Below are 20,666 nucleotides of genomic sequence, written 5' to 3'. Positions count from 1 at the left end.
TTGAATATTCGAAATTATCATGATTGAACAGTCTTCTATAGTTTCTGAATTTTATCTTCTTGAGAAAATAATTTTGCTGAAATTGAATTGAAGCTTGAGTGCTAAGAAAAGTAATACTCAAGCGATATTCGAAAGTATCTTCGCGTTTCGTAAAAACCTGTCTATTAATTTTCTTTTAAGTTCAGTACTTTTTATTCTTATTAACAGCTTCATAATTTCGTCGTAGTTCCTAGTGTTTTTGCCGTAGCACAGGATATTAATGATGGATAGTAGATGAGATCGGCTGACGTTATCAAGTGAAAAATAAGATTGCTATCCCTGTAGAGTATTCGATTTGCGTGTTACGTCGCAATCTTCGTTATTCTTAAATAAAGCGTATATCGTCACACAAAGATGCAAAAGTTTTCGATAGTCTTTGATTTTGAATGTATATTTAAAATTCTTCGAATATTCTTAAACATTATTCGTATCTACATCATACGCAAAGTAAAACTTCGTACTACTCTTCTAGACTAATAAATTCATATTCATAATTGGTACAAAGAAAAGAAGAAAGCAACTCGTTTCTACTGTACATATATTATCGCTCATACCTTTTTGCTATCTTTTTGCTCTTGGACGTACTCGTGAGTGATTGGCTCTGATTGGAGATCCGGCAGAGAATGACTGATACGTATAGCGTTTTGCTGCGATAGGTCGCTCTCAGCGTCTTGCTCCTTCATGTGCCGTCTCACCCTCATTAACCATCGCCAGGTAGAAGAACATTGGAAGCTCACGGCGGCTAACAGTAATAGAGCCATCAACGCTACTCCCGTTCCAACCAGCAGCTGATACGGAAACGTTTCCGTCCATTCTTCTGCGAGAAAATTCACAGGACATTAACACGGAACATTTTCTTCAAAAGAAAACGCAACAATCCCTCCCATTTTTTCTTTTTTCTTTTTTATTCGTTAGATTTCGTTTTCAATTAAAGTACCACGATTCACTGACGGACGGTTAATAGAAAAGACTTTGAGGCAATATAACGAAATTCTACGTTAATTACCAGACATAGATACGTCCAAAGGCCTAAGCTCGTAGTTAATTAAATTAGACAAGAGACAGCGAGATAAGGCGCCTAACGGAGCTAAAAATTTTAATCAAGGGAAGGAATGTCTTTTCGTCTAGAGATTAGCAAAGCACGCGAGGAACTCACAAAATTAGTATACCAGTTAAATCGAATAAGCTGTTGTTACATGGTACCGATCGATAGCGGAAGGTAGACACCATCCAGACCCTTAATTGCGCAACTTTGGATAATTTCGAGTTGTGTGAAACAGTGTTCTGAACGGTTTCTCGATAAGATAATTACATTTTTTGAAGAATTGAGAGACTTCTAATGAAATGCGTAGCACGGTAAATAAAGAATATTTTCCAGTATCGATTTAAATCTGGAAGATAAATACAGCGAACACGATCAATCATTTTAATTCCTATGAATCAACAATAGATACACTTCAATATGGTTGAAGATCTACCTAACGATGAAAGAATAAATTTACATTGTTCTAGCTTCTAATTTTAAGATAGTTGATCATTTCGATATAAATGGACGTCACAAATTTCATGTTTCTCTGTAATATAATTAATTAAAAATATAAATCCACTAAGAAAAAGAAGTAGGAACATTCTTTGATAAACTTCGACATATTAAAACATTCCCAAAGTTGCTCGGTTTGTCTAACAAGCGCCTTCACTCACGGCAAAGAAAGGAACGAAAGAAGAAACAGAAAAGAGCGTAGGTAAAATGTTTATTGTCCATGCCTTTTAAACCTACAATATGTCACACGGTGAGTCATTTAATGTCCGACGGGAAAAAGTCATAGATGATTTTCGCAACGTCGGCAGAAGTTGATGCAAATGAAGAATAACGCTTCGTTTAAAGCACATGCACAGTGATTAATGTAACATATAGCGTTGCGGGTCGCCCACGAGAAAATGAGAGCCAGATGGATTTTCGTACGCGCTAAAACATGGACTACGTTTCTATTTTGGGGAACTTGATATTGATACATAAAATTTAACAAAAATTTACTCAAAAATTAAAGTTAGTTCTGTGGGATGTATTTAGGTAAAGTTTATAAAAGATGGAAGAGAATGTGCGCTTTAAAAAGTAGATATATTTTACTACAGCTGGAATGAATTATAAAATTATATTTATTATAATTACAATCAACAATTAGATCTAAGACAGTTATGAATTTGTCAGATTTAATATACAGAATTCCACACACATACATACACACACGTTTAGCAGTTTTTCCATCACAATATACGGTCATGAGCTGCTCATGCCTGCGTTAGACACATCTTCACGTAAACGAGTCTCGAGTTGAAGAGCGTTTTGTTCTGCTGTCTTTATTAATCGTGTCTTCAACGCCCATAATGACAGGAACTCGTCGCAACCAGCTGGATCGTATAATAATACAACGGGCGCCTCGAATAATGCAAATAGAATGAGTTTCCAACGGGTAGGATGCTTCATTAGGCGTTCGCGTGTCCGCACCGCTTTAACGAACAATGATTTTCCCACTACATCAGCGGATGTCGACGCCTTCAGGTTCTAAACTTGGTTCCCTACTTCTGAGAATTTGTATCCTCTTCTTTAGGATTTTACATTGTAATTACTGGGATCCTGTGAGTCACTCATCAGCGTAATAGGTATTTAATCGTAGGTTTATTCGACACTTTGAAAGAAATTATATAATTATGATTATTAGAAAATTAAATATTTAAATATTTTACATTTATTTATTTACATGGTTAGGGTATTTAGTTTCAATTTAGTTAGCGTGGGTGAGATTATGTGTAAGTACGGTATTGCTGAGTTAGGTAACAGAAAAAGAAGTATTGGTAATAGCTAAGTGATTTGCTATATTTATTTCTTGTTGCTCCAAGACAAGACAACATTTCAAGGATAGGGTTGTTTCAAGCTTCTGCGGTTATTACTGAAGGTAAAATACGATACAGATTCATTAAGTGAAGGTCGGGGATCAGTGATGTTTTAAAAATAATTATTATTTAATTTTTAAATAAGATGTTAATTTGTATTAATTTCGCTCTTGTTAATGTTTTGCTAGCGTGTTATATAATTTATTGATCCAAACCATTTTCTACAGTAATCAATTAGAGATAGCTGTCATGGTCTTGTCTAATATAAGCTTCTAATCCTGATTGAGGGACATCTTTTGGATGCATTATGTTTAATACCAAGCTATTAGGGGCACCTAATTTACTAATTTAGAATAGCCTCGAACAATTTTAATTAAGCTATTCCATGATATGTAGGAAGAGATGTTTGAAAAATTTTACTTCCTAAAGAGTTAAACGTAATCAGAATAAAATGGCAACCTATCTAACTTGATAACTAAGAAATTAATTAACGGAAGAGACCATCACGCGCTTCACACGAAATGGCAACTTTCATCTTTTGTGAACCGTAGGAGGATTAACAAGCGATCGAATAGATTAAGAATGACTACAACTTGATACTTAAATCTGATTCCCTCTATACACTCTTTTTTAACTAGTAAAGCTAAATACAATCGTTACGGGCAATAGTTAACGAGAAAACCTGCAGAGAGGTTGAAGTACGACTAATCGGATTAGTACAATCAAATTGATTTTCCAACTCGTCAATTTTCTTTATTATCCGGATTTGTTTTAATTAGCCATCTTCATTATTCGAAGGACTTGTATCAATCATCGATATTGATCAATATGAAGTCTGTTAGTTAATTATAAAAAATAGAGATTTGAAATAGAAATGGAGAGAAATATTAAAGAATATTTCGAGGTTTGAATAAATTTGAATGCTTAGGAGTTTAGAGAATATAATTAGAGCATTGAGCTTCTTTGGAATTAATCTACCCCCTGTAACAAACTTTTTCCTTAATATTAATGTAGGAAATGTATATGTAGTCATGAAATTTCAGTAGCTTCTTTTAAAAATAAATCTTAATTGTTTCAAATAAAGAATTCATTACATTTCAGTATGGATGATTTGTGCGAATCAGAATTTATTCTACTCTATACAATTTTTTGCGTCGAACTCTCTATGATACGATATCTGCATTTTTATAAATTTCATTGCGCTTTTACATAAATCCTCAGGTTATATGCATGTCAATACAAAAATGTATTCGATGCTCGTATATCATATATGCAGCCATTTTAAAATAAAATATCGATTCCGCGGCAAGACAAAAGCAACGCGTACAACCATCGCACAAATATTGTTTTTGGAATCGGTGAGGATGCTACCGCATGATTGATTGGATTAGAACGATTGAGCCGATATATGAGCCTGGATTTTTCGTTTGTTGGATGTACCTTTTATCGGACTAAACAATTCGGATTATCAACTCTTCAATTTTTATATAAATACGACTATTTCAGCGAGTTATTTAATATACGAGAATCGTCTCGTAAATTTAAAATTTGGGAGAAACATAAATGCTGCGAAGTAGATTCCATTCGTAAAAATTGCGGCTAGTAAAGGAGTGGCCGATCATCCGAGTAGATAGTACTTCGAGCTCTAAATTTGCAGACAATTTAAAACAACGTATGAACAATTCATATTTTCATAGAATATTTCAAAATCATAGGAATATTTTTTGATTGATAAATATATATTTATTGTTTGTTCGTAATAAAGCTTCAAATTCATCTTTAGTGGGTTTGGAGTTCAAATTAGAATTACTATGTAACTATTATAGGTACAATTATCTCGATTAAAACCATATGGGTAGCTTGCATATTATGATATAATTTTCATACAATATACTACATTCTAATTAAAATGAAAATTTAATTTAGTGCCCTGTTTAAATTTAATAACTTACTCAAATATTTGTATCTCACATAAGAAACAAACTGTATCGGATACACAGATTTCTAATGCAGAATTAAGTAGCATGTAACACTTGCGAAACATAAATTGCCCTATTTAAATAAACGATCCTTTAATTACATAGCCCGACACGACTAAAAATAATTACCACCTATTCGATCCGGTATTGTTACGAATTACGTGCGACCATGTTGTCCCCTGTATTCATAATGATTGTAAATTTGTGTGTCACTGAATGTATAAGTACACGAAGATTTGCAATCACCGCATTTACACAGGCCCGTTATAGGCGGTCATAGATAGTCCATGTAGCAAGGACTTTTTCCCAAGAATATACCACGATAAACCAGAATATCCTCCATCAAACGACACTTTCGTTTTTCTTTTCAATTCCTACGACTTTTTACGATAAATCTACGCTTTTAGACTGCACTTGGAAATTTAAAAAAGAAGGTACACATAATTGTTTATTTATCCGAAGGAAATTTTAGATTGATGGATTTTATGAAAGACCCTCAGTTTGGAAATCATAATGCATAAAATTTACGGTGTATATATATATAACTTTTTATGATTTCTAGATAGGAATCATAACAGTAAATAGGTTAAGTTATCGTTTGTAATAAAATCGAATATCGATAAAACCGTATCGGTATTCCGGGAATCAGTGTTCCACTCTCTTTCGCGTCTTTAATAAGTTTCCTACACCCTTCTGACATCCACTGATTTGTTTTCCACCCTATCGTAACGAATCGGTAATCGCGAAGCTACGCACCAGAAGGTCGTAAAAAGCTTGAACAGCTGAGTTCTACCAAGGTCTCTTCATTCTTATCGTCTAGTGGAGCAAGGTAGCGATGATCGCATGACGAAGGTGATAATGTGCGCAGGTTCGGGCGTAAACTCGATTTACGGCCCATTCGTTCGAGAATCGCAGTCTCGAATGCCATAGCGTCTCTGCGTGCGCGCCTAAGTGATTGATGCTAGCGAATTACGTCTTTACCCGCCTCTTAATATTCGTTTGCAACAGGGTGAACACGGTCCAGCCTGCATTTTTTAGTAGTACCAAGGCTCTCCGAGGCCATTTTCTGACTCATCCCCGCCCACCATCTTGATGTATATCGCTCGGTATGCGGTGCAACAGTTACGAGAGTTACGAGTCGTTTCGCAAGAGGATATTTTATTTTCGTCGACTAAGAGGGAATAGTTGAGAGGAAAAAGCTCGAGTTACTTTTACAGTCGATGTAGGCGCCAGCTATTTCAACGTGGATATCGTTGAGACGCAGTCGAGGGATACGTAACTGGTGCAAAGGTAAAGCTAAATAGTTCAATAGTTGTAAATTATTTTCTGCTCTCTTTGTATCATTAAGTAATGTATCAACTTGAGTTGCTTGTAACTGCATCTCTTCTTCTAACTGAGTTTGACTGAGTTTGAAATTTAATTATTATATTATGGGAAGATTTCAACTACAATATATGCAATTAACATATTCTGTACTAAAGTTACAAAGCTTGGATATTCCTAGGTGTTCTTATCAAAAATGGTGTAAAAAAATAAGGCTCTTAGACGAGATCATAAGCGAAGTCAGTTTATAAAGTTAGTTTATGTCCATTTAATTTTTAATTTCTTTTATGAAATCCATCCGTTCTATTAAAATACTTTGTACACGATAACAATCTTGACACCTTACAATGCACGATACCTCTGTCTCACATACAGACTGGCTCTTTAAAATGGTATCCGTCAGCGATAAATTTCCGTGCAATACTCTTTACCGTTGTCCTTTCCACAGGACGTTACAGTATATCTCCACTTTAGATTTATCGGGCGCTGAAATTCTTCACTTAACTCGCGAAATTAAAAAAGAAAAGGAGAGTGGAAAAGAGTGTAGAATTCGTAACGTATGATTTTTTTAAACTAGGTCACTATTTTAATAAAGTTCCATATACAGTTATATCCGGTATCAATGGAGTCCCCATTGAGTTGGAATATTATGACAAAGCGTTGGAAACATCGAGTCCCGGAAGTCATTACATACTCGGAAAACGTGCTGCATGGCTTTTCAGTGATATTTCAAATTGCCTAGTCATATGGTCCACCTTCCATTTGCGCAAATTCCCCGCCGTTCAATTATCGATTATGCTAGCTTTTTTCATCTTCCGCGTGGATTACACGCCAGCCTTGACCCTCGCATCCCGGTTGCGTAGGCGGCAAGGTTATATGGGCTGGTTTGTGCGTTGCACAGATACCTTACCATGGTGACGCGCAAATTTGTACCCTCTGCACCTAGTTCCAATTAAGCGGAACTTCACGAAGTATTTATGATAAACGTCCAGATTAAAGAGATATATTATATGTAAAGAGAGCTCAAGTATATACAATAAAATGATTGGGTTTCACGGTATTGATGCAGGTTGGAATTCCGTTAATTTCTGTATTATAGTTATGCAATGCAAAATTTTAAAATAATTTATTTCCTATTAACTTTTCTATTACAGTTATCGAAATAATTGCTTGATCATTTATCGCCTTTGTTCAATTTAAAAAAAAATATTTTAATCAATGAAATTATTGATAAATCTTTTCATCTTGTTTAATGAAAAATATTTTGTCGATATAAAATTTAAGTCAATATTTGCAAATTTCACAAATATAGGATTTCATCTCTTTCGTGAATGAACTGTTTTTTAATCAAATTACGACTCTAAAATTCAGCTACGGTGGTTCTGAAGAAACGAAATTGGAACGATCCCTTTTTGATAGAAAATTCGTGATAAGACGATATTGGCCAATCGATCGAGAAATACAAAATACGAGCTATGTTTGAATTGGATATTTCAGATTGATTTTCATGGCCATGACACGTGACGCACTGATCACTGTGTGACGAAATGTTCACGACCCTGACCTTACCTTTCTAACGCGCGCTGTAATCTCCAAGAGGTTAGCTGGACTGTCACGTTTCACTTGCATCATCTGGGACATCGGACAATTTGATCGGCGACCTTTCGACCTACTATATTTCGTTTGTTCTTCGTCATGATTTTTCTGAGACCTTTAGGGACGATAATAAAGGTAGATTCGATGTAATTCGATTGATTCGATTTAATCTGATATCTTGGATTTTATTTAGATAACTTGAAGAAGAATATTTCACAATATGTCAAATAATATCCTTATTATCTATATTTATATTATATGTATGTATATATATATTGTTATATTGACAAAGTTTGGAATGCGTAATTCTTCAACTTAATTAATTGGTAGCTTAATTGGAAGAAGCAATTTATGGAATAGCGAATTTGGATATTAATTATTGTGCGCGAGAATTTATGAAGTGAATGTAATTTAATTCCGTTGTCTTTGTAACGCAATATGAATATGTAATGAGTTGTTAAACGAATAATAAGTCTTTGTCTTTGTAAATAGTAGTGGATGATATATTGTAAAAAGAGAAAAGACGAATTCGTGTAAAATTAATCAGCGATGTATAGTGACAGAAACAATCATATTTTATTGTCAGAAAATATTTGTTTTTCGTCATACTTTGTATCATAATCACAATATTGATTTTTATTACTTAAATTGTTTGTAATATCGAGAAGTATATTAAATAATAGATAAAGGACTTAAAAGAAAAATTACGAAGTGCTATTTATTTTCCATCGAAAGACAATTTTAGAAAGTTACATAAAATATTAGATATGATAATGCAGTCATTAAAACTTGAGAAAGAAATTACTTGAAATTTCTCGTGAAGCATTATCGTTAATCGAAAACCAATAACGAACAGTAAAATACCATTTATTATTTTCAGGTTATATATTTCACATTGAGAGGCAATTTCAAAAAGATAGAAGTACTAAATATTGCAATATAATCAATAAAATTTGATAAGAGATAGCTTGGAATCTCTCATAAAATATTCCTGTTAATCGACAATCAACAATAAACTCGAAAATGTTATTTATCATTCCCTCGTATATATTTTTTCATCAGAAAGCAATTTAACAAAAATTATATAAAATATTAAAAAGTATTAATTAATATTATTAAAGTATAATATTTCTAAATGCTCTCAAACTGAAATCTATCATTCGCTCTATTACAATTTATATTCGATTCAAATTTCACTTCTATGCGATATTGGTCACGATTCGAAAGCATCAACGGCGCGAAGTCGTGCGTGTAATCGAGCCAATTAAAATTCAAACGTGGATCACGCGACAGATTTGTACCTTTCAATCCGCACGAGAAACGATAATCATAGAGATGAAGAAGATTTCAGTGTCGTACGCGGATGATGTTAACAATGTCAACTTATGGTCGAAGAATAATTTAGGAACACCAGGAATATTCAAGAACGACTCTGCGAAAGAGGAACCTGTCGAGTCGAGTTTCAAACCGTGGCGCGTGTTTATCAATCATGTTGACAGCTATCACGGCAGAAAACTGGTCGATGTAAGCGTCAAAAGTTCACATTTGAACTTTATCAAGTTTTCATTCAAAAAAAATTTATGGGGTCACTGTAATTTTACCAAAGATTTAATGTCAGTACAGCATTTAGATAGAATAATTTTGATGCAGGTTATTACGAATGAGGTTATTATGATTTTGCCAACGATAAGATAAAAGTAATTTTTGTACGAGATATACACGTAAAACCAAATTTTTCAAGCCACGTGCAGTTTTTTCTGAGAAAAGCAATTTATGTTTTTATAAAATACAGATCGAATATTAATTTGAAAATAATTTTGTATTTCAATTCCACTTGCGATCTCTTAGAATTGAATTCAGTTCCAGGAAATATTAATCTGGTGATAAAAGTGTTAAATATCTGATAAAAAGCTTTCATTTCATCATAAAAAGGTGTGACTATAATGATGTGGAAAGCGTGCTATAAACTAGCACATAAATAAAAAATATGCGATAAAAATATACATGTTATAAAATATACATACTTCTTCCTACATAAAAACTCATATATATCGTTTTGCATACATTCTAGTCGGTGGTTGCGTGCATTTATATAATATACGGGGTGTTCCGCTTAATCTCGGTAGTCACGAAATATTTCAATTTAACAGTACAGTAAGGAATAAGCTCAAAAAAGTTTCAGAATGATAAATAGTATTTTAAGATTCGTTTCAGAATTTTAATGTCAATTTTTTAAACATACAATATAAAACATATATCGTTTTCCATTCCATAAAAACATGGAACAGATCATAATAAAATAAACTCAACGACATTCCACAATGTATCGTTTTATTATAATCTTTTAAAGTGAAACATTCAATTCCTCTTTAAATCGTAGAGACCATACGAATTAAACTAAAAACACACATTTTAACATGTACTGGTATTGGTTAATCATTCGAAATAAAAACACAAAGAAAAATATCATGAATTGAGAATTCGAAAGATATGCAACCATGGAAGGTCGAAAGAAGACAAGGTGGAGAACTAAGGTGAAAGAGTAACGTCTCAGACTTCCTTTTATAACACCCCATATGCATGTCTCATGGTATCGATTTCGAATTAGTTCTAGCATATCCTCTTTAAACATCCTCCAGGTAGAATCTTTTTTTAACAACCGAGTGCAACGTTGGTTCCCCTTTGCCGGATAAGTGCTTGCAAATTACAGGCAAATTGTGTGTCAGTGAATTTGCAGTCGCGAATTGATCGATAGTCGTCGGTAACATCTAAGCGACTGGAGCTTACTTTCTCCGCGGCGCGTTCAAGCAATTAAGTAGAAAATGCAAATAATTCTCGTGATTGTGTACCTGGGACAAGGTGCGATATGACTTAGATAGATACAATATAATTTAACGTAACCTTGAATAAAGATTTGACATGCATTTTAGATCAAATGATGTTTCCCACAAGATATGGGTTTACGGCCCTTTATTGAGCATTCTGGTACAAGCTATGCGTAAATATTCCATCAGAAGACTGTAAATTATTGAGCAAATTTGAGCATCGTACGTTCAAAATTTAAGGAAGAAGGAGTTGAAATACCGAGCAATTTTAGAGAAGCGAGCTATGTTGAAACTAGATATAAATCGTATAGTGGAAAATTATTATAGAATATTCCGACAACATCATGGTATTCTACATAGAATTTAGTCTAATTTTATTCGAATATTGTTCAGCTATTACGCAAGGTTAGTTATCAATTACAAACGTAATGCGGAATCATATTCTACATTTTCATTAAATCTATGAAATTCTTTATGAAATTAAAATATCAACAGTAGAAGTTTGAGGAATTTGTTAATATTTTAATGCCTGCGTAAAATAATTATGTAGTTGGGATCGTGGTAGTTCGCGAAAGATGGATTATTCATGTGTCGTGCATACGTGACTGTTGTGCAGAATCTCGTGAATGGTGAATGAATTTTCAATCGACAATACTGTTCGTTTAGCAGGAAACGGAGTTGAGATAAACGAAGGACACCATTTTGCTTTCTATGCTCTAATTTTTCTCTATTCTTTAGGAAGAAAAATTAATTGATGTGTCCGTATGTGATTCACCGATCTTCAAATTCACTCAAATAACAAAAGATTTATTTTTTGACACCAAAGCTTTCAAACCTACTATAATATATAAGTAAATAAACAAAACATAAAGATTTTTGAGCAAATTTTCTAGAGAAACGTTTATCGCTCTTATTATAATTCAGCAATGGATATATTCTATGCCCATACTTTGTTTCGTACTCATAAAAAACGACGGAAACATAAAAATTGTCGATACAGACGCAATATCCATAATGAAGCTATTATCCGCATTAAAGAGGCTACGATTCCACATTCTAAACAAGATCGTTCTACGTTGCCTACTAAAAATAAACCAATCAATTATCTCATACATATAGATCGCATCAAAACGTACTATAATTATTTTTAATGTAGGAAGCAACAAAAAGAATGTTCCCATTCAATTAATTTAATACAAGCAGGAAGCATACTGAGTTTCACAGCGAACCGCTTAATTGTAGCGTGCGCGCGAGCATACCTATACAATTAAATTTCGATGCGAACTACTCTTCCTAGAATAAATTACGCATCTCTTTTAAAGGTAACAATCGATAGGTCATTATTCCTGTACCCATTCGTGCCCCCTGGCCGTGATATAATTCGATTCTCGATTGGTGACCCGCCAAAAAGTCGAACGAGAGAAACTACAAATCGAATTTCTTGCGCCATAAACTTGGGGGACACGATCGAAAAAGGCCAGTTTCAGAGGCGAATAACGTTAATTAAATGGCCTTTTGACCGATTAGATTTAATCGGGAATCCCGTCGGAAACTGCTAACTACGCTCATTTTAAACGGAAATCGCTCTTTTTGCTGCGTCATTGATACACCGGATGCAATAATCGTCTTTCTATCGGCGTAGCGCAATAAAGTTCTTTGATGAAAGGTCCTTTCCCGAAACTGAAGTGAAAGATCGATACATAAGATATCGCCGAACTGGTGATACGAAACGGAGATTTATGATGAAAAGAACGTTAATCCGTAGAATGAAGTTCTTTTACCAAGATTTGTTGTTTTTACTGTTGAGATTGGAAATTTATGCATCCTACGCTTTTAACATATTACTATGCATATTGTGCGCCAATTATATACAAAATTTGAAAGCTAAGTGGTTAAACCAATTATTTTCATCTCCTCTTAGCTGAGCGGGTATTATCATACATAATCGAAACCCCGTGGGAAGAGAAGATGTATGACAAATTACTTGTCGCCGGATGAAATTTACATCCTCCAGGCAATACTATTAAAACACTAAGATGTGGATGATATATATGTTTGTAGGATAAAAAATATTTCTTCCGTCATTCCATATTATTTCATACTTCACTCCTTAAACAGATGGAAAAGAATACAAATTGCAGAAAGGGAAGAAAATTTAATATGGAAAAAATATCACCCTATATCTTCTAGTTATTTTTTCATATAGAATCACTTGCTATAATATCATGCTTCCAGTTTAATAACATTATGCGGATCGACGTCCGTGCACACGTAGCACCTTTCTTTCAACATCGCTAGTAATTAAGTTCTTCTTTTTTCAGCTCTTATCGGATCGTGTATACGTTAATCCACAAGGGGAAGATTTGGGAGGGGAGGAGGAAGAAGAACTGGGAGTAGAGGAAGAGGAGCTAGAGCGAAATGAAAGGTTGGAACAAACTATGAACCTTGTTGCAGGGGATGTAAAGCTTCAAGATTTAGCGGACTCGCCGAGAAAGTACGAAGTGATTGGAACAATTTCGTCTCCAGAGGTAAATGACACTCGCAACCCCCTTTTAGTGCGATTAACGCTTGACTGCTCTTCCCCCATACTGCGCTACCATCTACAGTTCCCAAAGACTGGGATTTTTCGGTAAATTTATTTTTCCACGCCGTCGCGACAGTCAGGGAAAGTGTTTCTGTCGACCCTTTATTCTGTGCAATCATTTCTCGCGGTGGGTACGAAACGATATTAAACGACCAATTTCGCGATATTCTTTTCGTTCACTTTCTGCTTATACAAATTCAATGTTCCACTCCCTCGCCAAGTCTCTGGAAGACGCTTTTCTTGTGACCCCCCTCAGTTGGTTATTTGTCAAGTTTTCTTTCGAGTTTCCTTTCAACTCCATTCTAACACTTAAAAATGGTACTAGCAACCCTCCTGTATATTTCAATTCGTTTTTATTGCATGGAATTTCTTCCGTTCTGCCCCTTCAGCATTCTGCGCCAGAGGACGTGGTTATGATTATAAAAGACTCGAGGAACAGGGATGCGCTCTTGCAGGAGCTGATGAAGTGCGGCATCGTGATATACGATATCACTCAGGATCAGGGACAGGTCGAAGAGGCTCGATGGGCACTGAAATGTTAGTAGTCGCGAGAAGTGTCGGTTGAATTTCACGTATTAATCGTATCGAGGCCAAACGGCCAGCAATACCGCGGAAGCTCCGCCCAGATTGTAACGCGAGTCGTTATTCCACGAGGAAATTTCAATTCGAATCTGATTTTAAATTCTGCAAAGATCCTCTATTTGCTTGGATAATTATTCGTGTAACTACTGAAGAGAGAATCTTGTGTCTGGAGAGAATATATTACCTCATCCTGGAGATAAACTAACGCTTGATATGTGTAAGAGAGCAACGAAGGGAGATGAATACGTGAATTCTAATTGCTTCTAAAAACAAAGAGGAGATAAAAAGAGAACGTACGGGCCTTAAAAAACCCCGTGTTAAAAGCCGCAGATGTTCCACCGCGATGCGATTGCTTCGCATTGACGGTCGTTTTATCCTTGAACCCGTTCCTATTTCTCGTCACTACATCGGGGATGATGTTCATTTTATTGAGTCTGTGCGCGTGGATATGTATAGGTGCTATCATAATGCGTGGACATGATGATAATGGTGGATCCAGGACGCATAAAGTGTCATATCTATGTTATGGCGTTGAAAGGTCCGTTCTCAAAGGTAGGGCCTTCTCTGATATTGCCAAGGTAAAACATCCAATGTTTAACAATGTTTAAGCTACAAGGGTTTCTAGTAACATAGTCTGGATTGTATGGAACTGATAAAGGTTTCTATATATAATTTTATGAAACTTAGGGCGAGTGTTCTTAATAGATTTCCTATAGATACTTTTTTTTCAATTCTTTCGACTGGTTTAAAAATAATAATTGAGGTATTAATAATTAGTATATATTAATACATATTAAAAATAATAATTGATCAGAATTGTATATAATTAATAATTGAAACGATGTAATAATAAAATATGTAAAAATTCACGTACCATGTAATAAGATATAATTTTGTAATAAGATAAAATTTCTTTAACATACCTATTTTGTTATTACTTAAAATCGATATAAATAATACAGCTCAAGTACTCGCCCTTTTTACTATAACTTCGCCTCTAATATCCTGCTTACACACTGTAATAAACTTTCAAGACAAACAAAAGTTCTCAATTTCTCATTTTATCCGCTTCTTTCAGACATCGTTCAGCAACTAGAAAAGATGGAACAAATATCGCCAAAGGCTTTCAAACGTAACAACGAGATACGAAACTTCATCCTGATATCCACTTTGATGACTTGGGCCAATACAAAACCATTGAATCCGGATGAGCCGGACTTACCATTCACGGAAGAAGACTATAGAAAGAGGAAGCCTCATCCAAACTTCAAGGAGCACATTCAGTGTGAAAAGGAAGTTGTAATAGTAAAAAAGAAAACCAAACTTAACGACAAGTTGAAAACATTAGTGATTTGTTGCGGAGTGACTTACGGTGACGAGCAGGGTCCTTTGCATCATTTATTCAAGATGGCATGGCAGAATGCACCGTTTCTGCCGATCATTGGAAAAGGGAATAACAATATTCCATTACTGCATATTCGTGATCTATCCAAGTTAGCATAACGATTCGTATACATACGATTTCGTGGAACAGTGTACGTTAATAGCTCGATAATTCTAATTCCAGTTAAGCATTGAATGAAGTTCATGTTTGCTAGGATTTAACAAATCGCAGGATTAACACCGATATTATACATCGCTTCCGTATATGTACCTCCAATCTAATTATAATATTTCAGTCATTTTACGTTTTTCTGCTATATTTCTTTTTAGAGAATATTAAAAAAAAAAGAAAGGTATATTAAATGATACATTTTGTGTTGGTATACAGTGTAGTGCTGGATGTTTTACAAAATTGGCCTCCATTACGGTATATCGTAGCTGCGGAACAGGAACCGACTTCACAGAGCACTATTGTCAAGGTATTGTGGCAAAATCTCTTTTGTCATGTATACTCGATTTATATATTTCTCGCGCTCTGTCATATGAACTTGCTTTCTACAAATCCTCGAAGACCCTTGACAGTTCTCTTTTCGCTTACTTTGACATTATTTTACGCGATACTTCATTTTCCTTCTATCTCTTTTCTTGTAGGTTTGAAGTTTTCATGAGGGTCTCTCATTTTGATACGTTTTTATTATATGAACGATTACGTTTTTGTTTCCTGCATAAATTCTAATTGGTTCAATGGTAGAAAATTAGAAGAGGAATTAATTAGTATTCTCAACAAATGTTCTCCATCTGATTCACACCTATTAATATTGGAAATTATCTCGAATATCTCTTCCATTAACTTTTGATTATCGGAATTTATACTTTCACGTTGTTCGGGAAAATTTCGATTCTTTTGTCAAAATTTAAAGAGAAGAAAAACATAAGAAACAAAAAGAAGTTTGATAAATGTATGTTCAATAACCGACAGTCTGAGAAGTGTTCAAGTTTTTTAGTTCGCAAGTTAATAGTCCATCACGTGATCGTATACGGTATAAAATGACGGATAGCTTGAGAGTTCAACGCGTCAACAGGTAACAGATGATCTCGGAATGGATATGTCTTGTTACAAATTAGTTCTACTTACAGTTTGAGTAGCGTCATCGTTTCGAGCAATTGCAACAGAAAAGATGTTGCGTGTTTTATGGCATGTTTGCAATGTTAGGAATAACTTGTAAATAAAAAAACTGAATAACTTTGTATTTCAAAGATATGTTTATTAAGACCTCTCCAACTCTTCTTCCGACTCCCGTTTATTTTTTGAATCTATCCTCAATAAAAGAGAGATAATGTCTTGTAATCTAACATTGTATAAAAGTTATTTTCAATTTTGTAGAAATTAAATGTCACACGTCTTTTGATCACCTTCCCGATAACAATAATAATGCGATGTTCAAAACTGTTCTTTCATCATGATATTCGGTATTTGTCTTATATTTCACGTAATAAAAAAGTAGAAAAAGTTCGAAGTATATTTTTGCTGCAATGTATCATCGAGACATATATAAAATTGTTTCGTAGAAAATAAGCAGAGCACTAACTACCGGCAAGGTGAAAAAGATCGCGCAGGAGGAAGCTTTCTTACTGCCGGAAATCACGCAACGAACTTACGATCTGATGACGATGAATCTAATAGTCGACCCCGTATATATCACAGACAGGATATCTTGGCATCTTGATACACCGTTTTCCGATAGTATCAATGCCATTGTCAGAGAATATAAAGCAGCGCGAAATCTCAATCCCATAAAAATAATAGTGCTCGGTCCACCAGCTTCTGGAAAGTCGAAGGTCGCACGATATCTCGCCGATCATTACGAGATTCATTACATTCATGTGAAATCAATGATTGCGGATACGATTGAAAATTTGGTTAGTACGGATAATTAATAAAAAAATATTACAGTAATGTTGAAATAACTTTGGATGACATTCTAATTTTTCTTAGACTACTTTTAGTTCTTGATTAATTTTAACTTAAAAATATCAAAAATTAAGTATTCGACTTATCGATTATAAGAAAATGATCTAACGTTCTAAACAGTCAAACGAGGTCGAGGAGGCCACGACTGCAGTAGAACAAGACGAAGCGGAGCAGACGCTCGAAGACGCGGACGAGGGAGACGAGGACGTAGAAGAGGATAGAGCCACTAAAGTCGAAGAAATGCAGGAACTCTTGGACGAAATAGAGCGAAACATGCAAAGAACCAATGGCCGTCTCGATGAGCCCCTTTTGAACAAGTTAGTGAAGTAACTAAAAAATATTCGTTGCGAATTGTTTTGAGCGTTCTTGAATTTTCATAGACGTTTGTCATTATTTTGTGCAACAAACATATATGGATACAGGTTTGCTCGAACTTTGATGGTGTGATGTGGCCGCGAATGCAACTGATGTATGTACATCATGTTATACGTATCGATCGTGCGCATTTGCCACCGCCTAGTGGCAAATAATACGCTAAACGAATTGGACGTTAAACCAAATACATATTCAGAAGGCCGCGTTCATTTAGTTAACTGCTTCGTCCGTCTCTTGTCGTGGTCTATGTGGCAGCAATCGTTCGTCCACATGCAATTTGATTTATGGAGTTGAGATAATCACGTCATTGATCGAACCACGAGCTTGCTTTAAAGGTTGCTTTTAATGATCGGTACTCCTGTGCAAGAAATTTAATTTCAAGAGGATCTTGTTTCTCGTAGACGAATATACAGCGTTCACCATATCATAAGTCAATGTTGTTCTATGTACGTGATGAATTTATGGGAAGAATATATATAATATTTTTTAAATTGGCAATAATTTTTTAATAATAGGATGCGATCCTGAGTTTTTTACGTTACACATTGTTCAAGATCACATAAAACAATTTCAATACTCTACAACACTCTGTCTCATTTCGATGAGGCTAGGTATCAGTTCATATACACGGAAAATAAAAAAATAAGAAATTCTCGCTTATTATATTATTATTTCATATCTTAAAACAAAATAAAATTCTTAAAGGAGATACAACTAATCGAGATGTGTTCTAACTGTGTAATGTCATAAAAAGACAATGAAACATTTTCTTCTTTCACTTTCGTCATATTTTTACCATTTACGAGAAGAAACGTTGGATAATAATAACGTAAATACCCTGTACGTGATATTTGTGTTAACAGGATCACGCTATTGACCTATTCACCGTCCTCTTAAAGGCGCGTTTTCACCTGTATAACGGGCTCCATGGAGCAAGCGACGAAGGCACGCGACTTGTTTCGGACCAATTTCGCGTTCCTAGCGCAAAATGTGCGTTGCATGTTTCTTCGAAGAAATGCGTGCTTGCATTGTGTAACACGTTGTGCAAAATAGTATTTCAAACCATATAACTTGAATTTTAGGTCAAAATTGTTAATAAACATTGCCATGTCTGCGTCAAATTGGATTAAGCCGTATTAGCATAATACATGATGGCAAGCACATTGTATATTGTATTTCTATCACAGTATAATATAATGAAGTGATATCCAGACGAATTACGTATATTATGTACAGATTGGATCTTCCTGTTATACAATTTATAACAAGGATTATGAGACGACATTTTGTCTTCAAAATTCATGACTTTTCTTAATCTTCACTTTTGCTTGCATATAATAAAAAATATTATAATTCATTACATTTTTATCTTTTTGATTGGAATAACAGAAGCTTCTCATTGTAAATTGACATTTGGACGTTACTTTGATAATGTACTATTCGTTTAATAATTAAACTTCAATAGAAGCATAAATAGAACATTACGCTTCCTGGAATTAGAGAATTCCTGAAATCAACGATGCATAGAATATCGCTCAAGGACAACGTTTGATGACGTTCCTTTCAAATGTAGGACATGATCGTAGACGTTTGCGTTATAATCGCATTTCTATGTGCAATGCACACCACGTTGTTTCTCTGAATGCATTCAAGCAAATACTATGGCATTTGTATGTGCTTTGTGGTGGTCCTTCAGCATTTGAATGTAGCCTACTTCATTGAAAATGCCTCTTCTTTTACTACTTTACAATATCATGTTTTATGTAACATGATTTATGAGTCCAAAGAACTTACTACGTTAGAAAAAATATACGACCGTCTCGGATGCTAAACTGACAACTACACTTCCTGTCAATCTCTCTACTTCATTTTCCTGTCTCTGCAATTAATATTCAATTTCTCATGGAATAAATGACTTACTTTCGCATGCTTGTTTATTGCAAGCGGATGCCATAAATAATATTTAAAAACAAATTTTAAAAGATATTTCTCTTTTAACAAATATTTATCTCTCTAAATTTATGAAATTGATCGGAGTAGTTTTTGGACAATCTTTATTGGAATTTTACTCCAGATACGGTAAAGATTGATCGATCCCTGGAGCACGCAGTATTTTATCGGAAATAATGTTCTAAAATGATTTGGAGCCGCTGTGTTATATCATTACGTCTCGTAGAAATGCAATTTCCTAGCAAATTCAACGTCATCCTGTTCACTCAACTTGCACTAGAACTGCTCCATAGCCATCCCTAAGCAAACTGAAGTTCTGAGATTAGGAAGCCCCGTACCCATTATCCTAGTACAGAAATATTGGTTATCGAACTGTGCCGTCAGCGAATGTAATTGCTTCCCACGAGAAGTGTCGATAAGTGTTTTCCCATAGCCAATAATACAGTAAAAGAACATCCAGTACAACATCCTGCAACAATCTTCCGCTATGCCTGCGTTCTATATATTACGCGGATGAAAACGGGTCTCAATAAACGGCTAGGCTTTACTGGGTGAGATGTAATAAGCTTCCAAAGGAGACCGTAATAATCGAAAGTAGAAAATATATTGTATGAAATAAAAAGGTAAAAATAATAAAGAAAGAAACAGGGCCATATGGATTAAAGAGAAAACGATGTTTATTAATTTCACGAAATCTTTGAGAACTCACGAATCATTTCGAGCTGTTTATTATATATTCGCATGTAACCGCAGGATAACCGAAAATATTTCGCGAACTGACGGTGCCACGCTGAAAGCGTTACGATACGATCGGTGACGGCATAACGGGAATGAGAGGTTGTCATGACTTTGTCAGCATTTTCAACAAGACTGTTTTTCTCTTCTTCTGTCGACAGATTTAACTGATCTACAAATCGACGAACGTAGAAACGGTTGTCCTGGACTCGACAAGGTTCGAGCAACGCGCAAACAGTTGCAGGAACGGTGCTAAAAAAGACAGACGCTTTTCATCGAGCAATCCTCTCTTCTTTGTTGCTTTATCTTACGGGTTTAACTAGTCTGGAAATCGAGCAGCGATAGTCGCGTGTTTTTATGCTCGACGTAGTTCGCGCGATGCATAGACAGTCGCAAGAGCGACGTCAAAAAAGAGCGTAGTTGCTTTGAAA

At 34.9% G+C, this 20,666-nt stretch overlaps 1 protein-coding gene across 1 annotated transcript in view; it reads right to left on the bottom strand.

Moving 5' to 3' along the window:
• The window catches only part of LOC132915113 (synaptotagmin-10-like), a 53,639-nt gene that overhangs the window by 12,370 nt on the left and 20,603 nt on the right, over nt 1-20,666 (bottom strand). Inside the window, exon 2 of the mRNA XM_060974797.1 lies at nt 594-856. Coding sequence (XP_060830780.1) covers nt 594-856 — 263 coding nt within the window. The remainder of the gene's footprint in view (nt 1-593; nt 857-20,666) is intronic.

Source organism: Bombus pascuorum, chromosome 1 (assembly GCF_905332965.1).
Source record: "Bombus pascuorum chromosome 1, iyBomPasc1.1, whole genome shotgun sequence".
Taxonomy (NCBI): domain Eukaryota; kingdom Metazoa; phylum Arthropoda; class Insecta; order Hymenoptera; family Apidae; genus Bombus; species Bombus pascuorum.
This window is presented reverse-complemented; position numbering and strand designations above follow the sequence as displayed.